The sequence below is a fragment of the Bombus fervidus genome, chromosome 1 (genome assembly GCF_041682495.2).
Source record: "Bombus fervidus isolate BK054 chromosome 1, iyBomFerv1, whole genome shotgun sequence".
Taxonomy (NCBI): Eukaryota; Metazoa; Arthropoda; class Insecta; order Hymenoptera; family Apidae; genus Bombus; species Bombus fervidus.
Window position 1 is genome coordinate 26,468,849 of NC_091517.1, and position 11,653 is coordinate 26,480,501.

The 11,653-nt window shown below is 32.5% G+C and overlaps 4 protein-coding genes across 10 annotated transcripts; 2 read left to right on the forward strand and 2 right to left on the reverse strand.

Moving 5' to 3' along the window:
• Nucleotides 1-1,020: 1,020 nt before the first annotated feature.
• Nucleotides 1,021-2,960, reverse strand: LOC139991685 (uncharacterized). Its single transcript, XM_072011966.1, has 2 exons — nt 2,666-2,960; nt 1,021-2,546 (listed from the first exon to the last, which is right to left on the reverse strand). The coding sequence occupies exons 1-2, from the start codon at nt 2,681-2,683 to the stop codon at nt 1,317-1,319; spliced, it is 1,248 nt and encodes a 415-aa protein (XP_071868067.1). The 5' UTR covers nt 2,684-2,960; the 3' UTR covers nt 1,021-1,316.
• Nucleotides 2,961-3,004: 44 nt separating this feature from the next.
• Nucleotides 3,005-7,699, forward strand: Clpx (Caseinolytic protease chaperone subunit). Of its 7 annotated transcripts, XM_072011871.1 has the most exons (8): nt 3,111-3,474; nt 3,750-3,848; nt 4,392-4,547; nt 4,634-4,831; nt 4,924-5,072; nt 5,193-5,382; nt 5,596-6,497; nt 6,604-7,699. In XM_072011871.1, the coding sequence occupies exons 3-8, from the start codon at nt 4,478-4,480 to the stop codon at nt 6,853-6,855; spliced, it is 1,761 nt and encodes a 586-aa protein (XP_071867972.1). In that variant the 5' UTR covers nt 3,111-3,474; nt 3,750-3,848; nt 4,392-4,477; the 3' UTR covers nt 6,856-7,699. The 7 variants fall into 7 exon arrangements, with proteins under 7 accessions (XP_071867979.1, XP_071867972.1, XP_071867958.1 ...); XM_072011878.1 differs by lacking the exons at nt 3,111-3,474; nt 3,750-3,848 and adding an exon at nt 3,005-3,078; XM_072011857.1 differs by having other exon boundaries at nt 3,111-3,848.
• A 734-nt stretch (nt 7,700-8,433) lies between these two features.
• On the reverse strand, nt 8,434-10,422 carry LOC139991694 (mitochondrial outer membrane protein SLC25A46). The gene is made up of 5 exons (XM_072011980.1): nt 10,254-10,422; nt 9,825-10,107; nt 9,593-9,649; nt 9,241-9,517; nt 8,434-9,135 (listed from the first exon to the last, which is right to left on the reverse strand). The coding sequence occupies exons 1-5, from the start codon at nt 10,420-10,422 to the stop codon at nt 8,707-8,709; spliced, it is 1,215 nt and encodes a 404-aa protein (XP_071868081.1). The 3' UTR covers nt 8,434-8,706.
• A 575-nt stretch (nt 10,423-10,997) lies between these two features.
• On the forward strand, nt 10,998-11,642 carry LOC139991746 (asparagine--tRNA ligase, cytoplasmic-like). The gene is made up of 2 exons (XM_074111882.1): nt 10,998-11,127; nt 11,326-11,642. Exons 1-2 carry the CDS (start codon nt 11,094-11,096, stop codon nt 11,616-11,618), a joined length of 327 nt encoding a protein of 108 aa, XP_073967983.1. The 5' UTR covers nt 10,998-11,093; the 3' UTR covers nt 11,619-11,642.
• Nucleotides 11,643-11,653: the final 11 nt, after the last annotated feature.

The window sequence follows — 11,653 nt, forward strand, 5'->3', positions numbered from 1 at the left end:
ATAATGTGTTTTGAATATAATTTTCTGAATAGCTGTAGCAAAAAGAAGCGATAGAAACGCATAGGTACGACTACGGTGCAGAAATATTGCATTGAATGTATTAATTAGACGTTGAAAAAAGATGAAAAAGTAATTAGTATTAAATTGATGTTAAATTCGATTGTCTCGCACACGTGCTCATTAAGGTGTTTACAGCGCGAATATCTTTCAAGAGTCAAACACGCTGAGACGTTAAAATCATATTCTTCGCGTATGTCTGACGTTTCCCTCCCTCTAGGAAGAAGTTCTTCGGCAGTTCGTATTTTCTACGCGAGCACACTAACAAACAATTCAGAAATCCACATAATTGCAACTTCACGTTACAATTACATATATGGCATTTCGAACGCCGAAATAATGTGTATTACACATTTCACTTTTATTTTTGCTTTTTTTCGAGAGCAGTGAGATGCGGGCTAAAGTTTCCTTTAAAAAAAACTTTCTTCTAGTCATTTCACGCAATATATTAGCTTTTTAATCATTTTTTTTTAATCAACGATTTTTCTCTACTTAATCGAAAAGTCATTTTTGCAGCGGCTTACTATAGCGATTATGAGATAAAACTTTCTTACTTGAATATTTTTCGATAAGGCCAGGCTATTTAAAAATCGAATCGTATATAGATAATATATTAAATAACGTATTGTCAAAGTTTCAAAGAACACTGTACGAAAGTCGTTCTACGCTACAAATGCTTTAATAAGTTAATCCCATTGAACTCTGTCGATACGATTCTCTTATGTTTTTGTGATTGGTATATAGTACGGCATACGGTACTACGACGTACAATATGTTGGGGCAACGAATGAACAAGGTATCGAGAAAAGAAAGGAACAATATTTGCTTGGGAAAGGAGCAATATTAGCTTGAGAGAGAGAGAGAGAGAGAGAGAGAGAGAGTGAGTGAGAGAGAGAGAGGCGGGGGGAGGGGGGCTTTAAGCGTTGGACGCACATTATGTATATCTGAAATTAAAATACACACTTTTAACCATAATATATTTCATGTGTATACCGATATCTATTTCCTATACTGTTTATTGAAATGTGATTAATTGAATAAAAACAAGAGTAAAATCTTTCAGTTATTAACGACTTAACAATCATTTTTAGCTGTATTCGTTGTGTTTGCAATTGATGTCAATTTCACTTTAAAATGCTCAACTACAACTTTCCTTCTCGATATATCGATCACCGTTTATTAAAATTAACATAACGCTGTACCTTCATTTTGAAAATTATACAACAAATATATTTAATAGAGATGTCGAAAGTCGTTATTTAGTTTTCATCAAATTTAATCTTTTTCCCTTGAAACCCCTGTTTCATAATATCTTGTTGCTTCTTCTTTGCGATCCAGGAAGGATGTAGATTTTCATATTCTGGGCAAATTACTTTATTAATTTTCTCCTCTCCTTTAACTTGCTTATCTTTCTTATTTTGCTTCCAACGTGTATCACCTCTCCCTGTCACGCCACTTTCATCGTGAGAAATGTTTGCACAATTTATTTTTCGTCCTCTAACCTCCTTTCTCTCCTTGCATGCTTTTTCATTATACAGTTTATACTTTTTCTCTTTAATCTCACGCAACTTAAATATATCACGACTAATATGATGTTGACCGCTAGTGTTTATCTCTTTGGAAAACAGAGTACCGTTTGAACTCAAAGTTACTTTATTTCTATGTAAAAAAAAATCGTCTGTGTTTCTTAATGATTCTGCTGTTTCGTTACAACACTGCTGATTTTTAGTTTCCTCGTATTTGCCAGTTTCTTCTTCTGTTTCTTGCAAAACTTCCATGAATGGTTTAACAATGGCCTCGTTGCTAATGACTTTAGCAACAGTCTTAGAACTTTGGTCAGTCCTAGAGTCTATCTCCACGTCTTGCATTTTTAATATCCTCCTTGAATTATCTTCGTCGTCTTTAGCTTCTGTATTCAATTCCCTTTCTTCCGATAATCTTCTACATTCTCCATTAACCTTCCTTCTTTTTTCACAAGGTACATTAGCGGAAGATGTAACATCACCTGCAATTTTTGTGTCCCCTTCGTACACTTTTTCTACAGTGTTGTTTGTATCACGTTGTAATTGGTTCGAATGCTTTTCTAGAGAATCTGTAACACAATGTTCTTTCGTTTTCAACGAATACCTCTGTTTCCTAAACAAAATATGTTTACTGTAGTCTGGAAACTTTTCCTGAAATTCTATTATTTTCGAACTTAAAGACTTGTAACGAACAACTTTCGCCATAGCCCGAGTTCCATCGTCGGTGTGTGTGCTTTGTAATATGTCTTGCAGGCATTTAAACCTAGTAATTCCGAATTTTGATATCTCATCGTCTTTAATACCTTTTAACGCAAATACTTCCCTTAAAAGTTTATCCGCCTTATTCTTATTTTTTTCCAATTGTTTTTCATTACCGTTACCATTGCGTAACCTCTTCGCTTCTCTGATCAATTTATTTATTACACAGATACGAGCCTGACGAATGCATTGTCTTAATAGAACAATCTAGAAAATTAATAACAGATGATAAAACACCGTCATACGATGCAAAATAATTAAAAACAATCGTTTGCTTACGAATTTTAACAAATCAATTCTGTATTAAAAGCATGTTAATGACGTACCTCGTTATTTATTTCCATCCTTCTTGTGTTATACGTTTGAGAACAATTGTACCCAAATATTGAATATTTAGACACAAGTACAATTAGTACCAATAGCAATAACGAAACAAACAATGCACTCTTTTATATCGTCGTTTTTATGTCTCTTTTTACACGGTACTACGGTACACAATACTACATGACATGTATATACATAGTACATACGTAGTACAACATAACCTACTATAGTTTAAGTTCCAGTGGGGTAAAACGAATTATACGCTTCTTAACCGAAAACAAAAATGGCAGAAAAAGAGAGAGAGGGGGGGGCGGGGATGAGAATGGAGGAAGAAAATGAGCATAGGAAAGGATCGGTGAACTAAATTTACGATTGGTTAGAATTATTTGAAAAATTTATTACAATTAACTTCAAGGTAAATAGAACTATAATCATTGACACGCATTTAATATTTGCTACCAAATACGTAACTACTTGGATATGTTTATGTACATATAAACAGTAATACGTACACAGAAGATATTAAGCGCCCTCGAGTGACCGTAAGTGCAGACGTACTGACGTTTCGTTATTTCGTAAAAACGTCATTGTGTGTAGTGTGTGCTCGCGTTAAGAACATTGATAAATTTTTATCAAGAAATCTAACAGTAAATATATGAAAAAATAATCCCATTCAAAGAAGAAAGCGGACAATTTGTTATAGAACAATTGTTCGTTTGAGTAACTGGAAACAGCCTATATCATCCATCGGTCAGAGAGTTTATCACGACCGTGATAGACTGAATATATACTATATTCGCCACGTATGTAGGTACGTGTGTACAAGATCATACCATATAATTCTTCAATATTTTGGTCGATGGTTTCTAGATATTTCATTGACATGGAGGTAAATTGATCATTGTTTTGAAACGAATTTTAACAAAGTAAATATAATAACATCGGAAAGTTTCGGAAGATTGTCAACAAATGACCTTGAATTATGCTTCAAGCGATTATTGCACCTTGTAACGCGATATGTCAGACGGTCGTGTTTATAGATTAATTTCTTTCCTTGTTCCATTCGCGGTAACCAATTGACACAAGATTTTTTGGATCATTGGATTTTCTACATATGTTTCGTGGAAGAGATGAATAAATTATGAATAATAAGAAACTGTTTATTCATTAGTGTTTATTTGTCAGGTTAGTATCTTCGATATTTTAGTACTTTCGTTAACTACAAGTTGTCACTGTTTATTTTTACATTGACATTGCCTCTGTGTTCATATTTTGCTTTCCTATACATACATCACAATTGTAATTTCATCATTCAAATAGATCAACTGATACTATTATTAATGTTTCTTTTGCACTCTTTTTTTTCTTTTTTTTTTTTTTTTTTTTTTTGTCATAATGATTATTTTTATTGTTCGTTATTCAATGAAAGAAGCATACAATTTTTATACATATATAGATTTCACGCTATTTGGGTAACTCTGTCCAATTTTATATATAGTTTATATTTTTTTTGTCTATAATGTCTCCTTCTACCTTACACTCAATCTTCCGTGATCTGTTATACAAATTGTTAATGTACAAAATTATACTATTTGCACGTATAATACGTTTAATATCGTTGATTACATTAATTGAGTTTTTCTAATGATTTAAATTTTTCCCTTAAAAAAAAAAAAAAAAAAAAAAAAATCAATCTATCTCGTTTTAATATCTTTCGTTTTTACATAGATTTTATCTCAAGTGAGTCTGATAATTAATGCAGGACCACCTTCTTTGCTCTCCACATTTTGTTTGCATAATAAAAACAAACAAAAATGAGCTGCGTTCGTTGCTGCTTAACCAGTGCCAGCCGCATTGCATCTTCAAATCATGTGGCAAATCATGGTTAGTAGACAATTGCATTTGAAAACTATACATTATCGATTGTTTAGTCTAGCTTGAATATAAATGATTATTTCTTTCTGTATTAGTTCACAAAATCGTAAGAGTAGCTGTGACTAGATCGTTGACGGTTGGTACCACATTGGGAAAAGCACCCTCCGAACCTACTCCGCCTGGTAAAGATACTAATAGCGGTGTGTCATCCGTTGGAAATGGCGGTGGGAAGAAAAATACTCTTACATGTCCAAAATGTGGTGATCCTTGTACACACGTAGAAACCTTTGTGTGTAAGTGAATAATGCTTAAATGGTTCTCTGCATGAGATAACTATAGAGATGATCTAGAATTATCTATGGTATAAAAACATATTTTTGGTCAGCATCGACAAGGTTTGTCAAGTGCGAGAAATGTCATCACTTTTTCGTCGTTCTATCGGAGGTAGATTCAAAAAGAAGCCTTAAAGAAGCTTTAAGACCAGATGAAACAAAACAAGGATTTTATAGAAAACCACCACCCCCACCAAAGAAGGTAATGATTTTATATGATAATATTATTGGCTAATATTACTATTCTAAACAACAGAGAACTTTGTATATTATTGTACAATAAGTTATTATGACAGGTATTAATATGTATCGGTATTTTCAGATTTTTGAGTACCTAAACAAACATGTTGTAGGTCAAGAATATGCTAAAAAAGTTTTGAGCGTTGCTGTTTATAATCACTACAAACGAATCTATAATAACTTTCCGGTGCAGAATTCAATGCAAGGTTCTATTAATGCAAGTGGTACACAAGATTTGAATCATCCCTTCACTCATAGAGGTCTTAAACCACGTAAATAATAGTTTCCCCATTTTGTACATAATCCAATATAGAAATATGATATAACACGTCCAACTGAGAATAATTAAATAATATTCAGTTCTAGATAGATTTTATACTAATATGGTGTAAATAACATTGTTTCTAATCTAATCAACCAAACATTTATTTGTATACGTAGATATTTCATTTAACGAATGACATTCATTCTTTGTTATACCGTAGACTTACTACATATTTCAACTATTGGAAATTCGCTCGGCGTTGGATTCCAGCAATATCCTACAGGAAACGAGCATAAATCAACAGAAAATCAATCAGTCTCTGGATCTGATATTCTTGATAGTAAACAACATCAATTGAAATTAGAGAAAAGTAACATCTTGTTACTCGGCCCAACTGGTAGCGGGAAAACGTTGCTCGCTCAAACAATAGCTCAATGTCTCGATGTACCTTTTGCTATTTGTGATTGCACGACGCTGACACAAGCAGGGTACGTTGGCGAAGATATAGAAAGCGTTATCGCAAAATTGCTTCAGGATGCAAATTATGTAGTGGACAGAGCGCAAATGGGTATCGTATTCTTAGATGAAGTTGATAAAATCGGTGCTGTTCCTGGTATACATCAACTGCGAGACGTTGGCGGAGAAGGTGTACAGCAGGGAATGTTAAAAATGTTAGAGGGTACGATTGTGAACGTACCGGAAAGAAATAGCTCTAGAAAATTACGCGGAGACACATTACAAATCGATACTACAAATATTTTATTTGTTGCTTCCGGCGCGTACAATGGATTGGATAGATTGATTTTGCGACGTAAAACTGAAAAGTATCTTGGATTTGGTGCATCGCCGTCTTCTGAGAGTCCAGGAAGAAGAGCTGCGAATTTAGCAGACGTTGCAAACATGTCACCCTCTACGGAAAGAGATAACAAAGAGAAGGATTTGCTGTTACAACAAGTCGAAGCAAGAGATTTAATTGATTTTGGTATGATTCCTGAATTTGTTGGCAGATTTCCAGTTCTGGTACCGTTTCATACCCTCGACAGAGATATGCTTGTTAGAATACTGAGCGAACCTCAAAATGCCATGGTGCCTCAATATCAAATGTTATTCTCAATGGACAAGGTAGAAATTAAATCGTTTCGTCGTCGTATTACTTATGCTCAACGCATATATTTATTTATAATTTAAGATTCTCGAGTTGTTTACATATATGTATATATGTTTACAGGTAGAATTGACGTTCACCACGGAGGCTTTAAACGCGATAGCGTCATTAGCAATGGAGAAGAAAACTGGCGCAAGAGGGCTGCGAGCTATCATGGAATCACTGCTTCTGGAGCCCATGTTCGAAGTGCCAGGTAGCGATGTAATGTCAGTCCACGTAACTGAAGGATGTGTACGAGGACAAGAAAAACCACAGTACATCAGAAGAGGTGATGTCACTGAGGAGGAATTACACGCTCAGCATATACACAATTAACATATAATTCATACTAAGGACCTACCACACATCTGATCGATTTCTTGAAAAAATTGTTCAGAACTATATCTTACGATAATAGTTTTTGACCTAACACAAATTTGTGAATAATATGTGTTCGTTATAATCTATGTTTCTTTAACAAAACAAGATTATACTACATGGGATAACATTAAGGAGAAGAAAGAACGAAATGCAAATAACACTAGGAGATTATGCAATTATAATTATTCTGTATTAATTTGTACCGCATTCAATACGGATGCAGATAAAACAAAATCAATTGTGGTATGCAATTTACTCTGTGTTCAAGCAATTCGTAACAATATCAACAAGTTTGTTATTGAATTGTTTCTAGATACACGCGCGTGTGTACACACGCCTACATACAAATTTTCACTTATAAAAATGAACGGAAATTTTATCGTGATTGTAGTAGACTGAGATCATATAAATTAAAAGCAAAAGATACTTGGACTGCTACTACTATTCAAAAATAAATTTAACGTAATATTTTAGCGTTTTACAATTATGATATCTACGCGTCTACTACTGTTCTACATACTATATTGTAACAAATAGAAAACGCAATTAGTGGATATAACATCTGTTAATATGTAGGTATTGTACAATATCGTGTAATATGTACAATGTGTACAATGTAAATGATTCACACATATATTACATTATAGTTACTAAAATATGCAAAATAATTACAACTATACGATCAAGATTACACGAAGCTAGTACAAATTCATCATATATTGTTATACTTATATATAAATACACATCTTGTTGGAACTGAAAAATTGTATGAAATAGACTCGACTCTCTTTCATTTTGAGATTATTTTTAAATAATTAAAACACCTTGAACAAGAATTTAGGAAACAGGTTTTTTTATGAAATATTAAATCATATTAAACAAACTATGTTTAGGTTTTAAAGTTGAGAGTAAATAATATTTTAAATATATATATATATTTAATATTATATTATATATTATATATATAACATTATATAATAATAATATATATAGGTTATATATATATATATATATATATATATATATATATATATATATATATATATATAGAGAGAGAGAGAGAGAGAGAGAGATTGGATAAAATGGGAAAGAAATTAAGATTTCTGAAACTGTATACACTTTCTGAAGATTTAGAATTATTAAGCATTAATTAGCGATAGATATATATTCTCGTCGATTGTTTCATTTTATTTTACTTATATGAAAACTAGGTGTAAATGAAAGGCTGTGTAATATATGATGCAAGTTAAAAAATAATTGTACACATATAAAGTTGTAAACAAATGTTGAAAGTAAATGCTGTGTGATATTAGTTTTCAGAGTATCGATACACTTATTTTTCCACTGTTAAGAACTAAAGATAATAACGAATTGGTACAATATTTCCCATATCTAGTATAGTTCCATAACTTGCATCTTTACAGTGTTTTCAATATTTATAACGTAAGTATTTTATGTGAAATGAATCATTTTAAAAAGTTCGTGAAATAAATATACTTTTTGCACGTATACGTCTATGAAATATCACAATAATGCAATTCTAAAATTCTTTTATTCCTCGTTGATATATATATTTAAGTATCATAAATTACATGTACACAATAGTTTGGAAATTTTATTCGCTTGATTATTCCATAATGAATCAAAAGATATTAAAATGTTCAAAATTACTGAAAGCATTAAATTATTGAACTAATTTGGCAATAACAAAAGAAGAGAATAACTACAGTGTAGTAATTTCATGCCTATGCAGTATAGTACAGTCTATATAATAACTGAAAAGGTAATATTAAAGTTGATGCTGTTTCATATTTCGTTGTAGTACCAATGTTGAGAGGACTCTCGTGTATTGATGGGCTCTCGCGATTTTGGTTTCGGTCTTAGTACTGTTCGTAATTCGGTGAAAGCCCATTTAATAACCCGTACTATTATAACATTTACTGTAAATTCTAAGATAAGAGCACCAAATCCTTTATATAGACCAAGGGGTCCTTCGGTAGATATAATCGTACTGTAACAGTCGCTTGCACTGCTATATCCTGTCAATAGCGGTGTCACGCTACGACCTGTATCCAAGTTGTCGATGATGGTTCGCGTACCTTGAAGATGAAGTCTATGAATCACCGTTTCCCAAGGATAAAACAATGCTTCTGCAAGGAACGTAGAAACTAATGACGACTGTAACTCTATATCTTGCGTGACAGTCTCTGACAGCAAATCTCTGCTATATGCACCCTTGACAAGACATACAAATAACATTCAGTGCATATAATTTAACGAATTCGATACTTACTTCAAAGTAAATATCTTCTTAAATTATTATCAATATATAAGACTCACTCTTAACTCTTGAGACTGCTTTTGTCTAATATGCATAATACGACTAGTAACTCCTTGAACGGCCAGAGTGAAAAGATATTTAGATACTCCGTAAGCAATTGTTGGCGGTAGAAGAGAATAAATGGGAATTAGTCTGCCTTTGTTGCTCACTTCAACTAAACGAATTGCACCATCTCGAAAAACATCCAATATGCCAGGGCTTTCAGATGCAATTTCAGATTGTACCGTCTCTACTAATGATGCAGAATAAAATGGTGCTACTAAACCTAAAGAAATACTATCATATTTTCTATTAATTTCGTGTTACGAACTTACACCAAAGAACATTTGACATATACTAATATATTATTACCATTTAAGAAGGATATGTTGTCCAAATGCTTTCAGTGAACTATTACATGTTATTTCTCTGAAATTAATAAATATTTTATCATCATTTATTATTATTGTTATTATCATTATCATCATCATCATCATCATCAACATCATGTATTTAGCATTGTGAAAATAAAGAAGAAACTATCATTTATTCCCATTAGAAACTGAAAAATAAGCATTTATCGTATATATAAGGATCACCTTACTTTGGCCATGGTGTTATTTTAGAAATGAAATCTTCGATAGCTAACAACATCCCTTTTACAAGCAGCACCGATCCAATTCCCTTCCATAATGTATTTATTCCTTGAGTTTGATGGAGACGTATGACCACAGGTACCAAGGTAATTGGTATTATGTGATATTTGTTCAATCCAGGATTTACTTGACACTGCCGTCTTAGAACAATAAGGGGATGAACTAATAAAGTTTCTGTAATCAAGGTTGCTAATCCACAACTAGCTACCATGTATTTCTTTACGGTGAGATCTGAAATACAAAATATTATTCACCTTTAATTGTATCAATAGTTTCAGATTAAATAGTTTCAGTTTATTCACGCAAAACAATAACAGAACTTTTGCTATATTTCAATAGATTTTACGCATAAATATTCTTATTTCAATAAAACTGACCTCCTTCGGAAGGTGGATTATCTTCGACTAGAGGATGCACAACAGGAACATCTAAAGGGCGAATAACCTCTTGTCCATGGTAAATATATGGAAAATTATTTTCAGTTTCCCAAGATTTAGACACAGGTTTCCCACGATATACTCTTTCGTAACTTTCCAATCCCGCCATCGTTTAAGAGAGTAATTTTTTAAGCATTATTACCGTACATTTTCTGAATAGAATCCTAGAACTATATACATATATGTATGACCCGCTCAACTTGTCGCTTTCTTCGATTACAAAAAGACGTCCATCTGTATCTATATCACTTCCGCTTGAAAAGTTGAGAGTTGGGATATATGCAGATACATGTTGCGATGTATCCACTACTGCGATCATCGCGCAGCACAACGACGCAACCTACCATGACATGAGGAATCAAATATGATTGTCCAATTCAACCACAATCCAACTATATATATTCGCTCGCAAGCAGTCTAAACAACAATTAAAGGAAACACACGATAATATAGATAGAAACACAAATGAGTAAACCTAAAGATTTTTACTAATTATTATAAAATATACGTTGCATTAGGTACTGATATAGGTTGCATCAGGTACAGATAGATCAAACCGTAGAGCTTTAATACTTACACAACACATTTATTCTTATTAGGTCTACCGTAATCGAACTAACACTTATTGGAAATTTCAAATATATAATTGCCATAAATCTTCTACTTTTCATAAATTAAAACGCAGTTATAATATGATTAACAAATTGGAAACGAGTATAATAAGATAGATTAGCTGAGAGTAGGTAAAGCACAAAGGAGAAATTATTATCAAAGAGTATCATGTTAGCGATGGAGTTTTCTGAATCTTTATTAGGTAGAATAAAACACTTTAATAAAATTAAAATCATATATATATATATATATATACTATTCTCCTATAAAGGAATAATGGAGTTTTACATTTTTCTATCAGATCCAGTTTACATTTCTGAGAAATACGGCAATGACGAGATAGGTGACGGTTCTGAGTCTAATTCTTTTAACACGATTTTAAGAGCAATGCGTTATGTAGAAAGGGAATCGTTCCCACCAATTTATCAAGATTCTCACGAGGATGGAAAAAAATTTGAGATTATATCAAAATCGCAATTTAAAAAAGCACAAAAAATTTGGGCAAGAAAAGAATATAAGAACGAAGACAAGCGAAAGAAGTTGTTAGAGGATGAAGAAAAAAGATCGAAAAACTTGGAAGAAGCTAAAACAATTGTAATTCAAGAAGATAGTACTCTGTCACCTGCAATTTATGTAAAAATTCGAGACAGTATCAATCATCGGGACAGACGAGTAAAACTTTTCGGTACATAGGCTTAGACGGCAAGATATAATATATATTTGTGAGC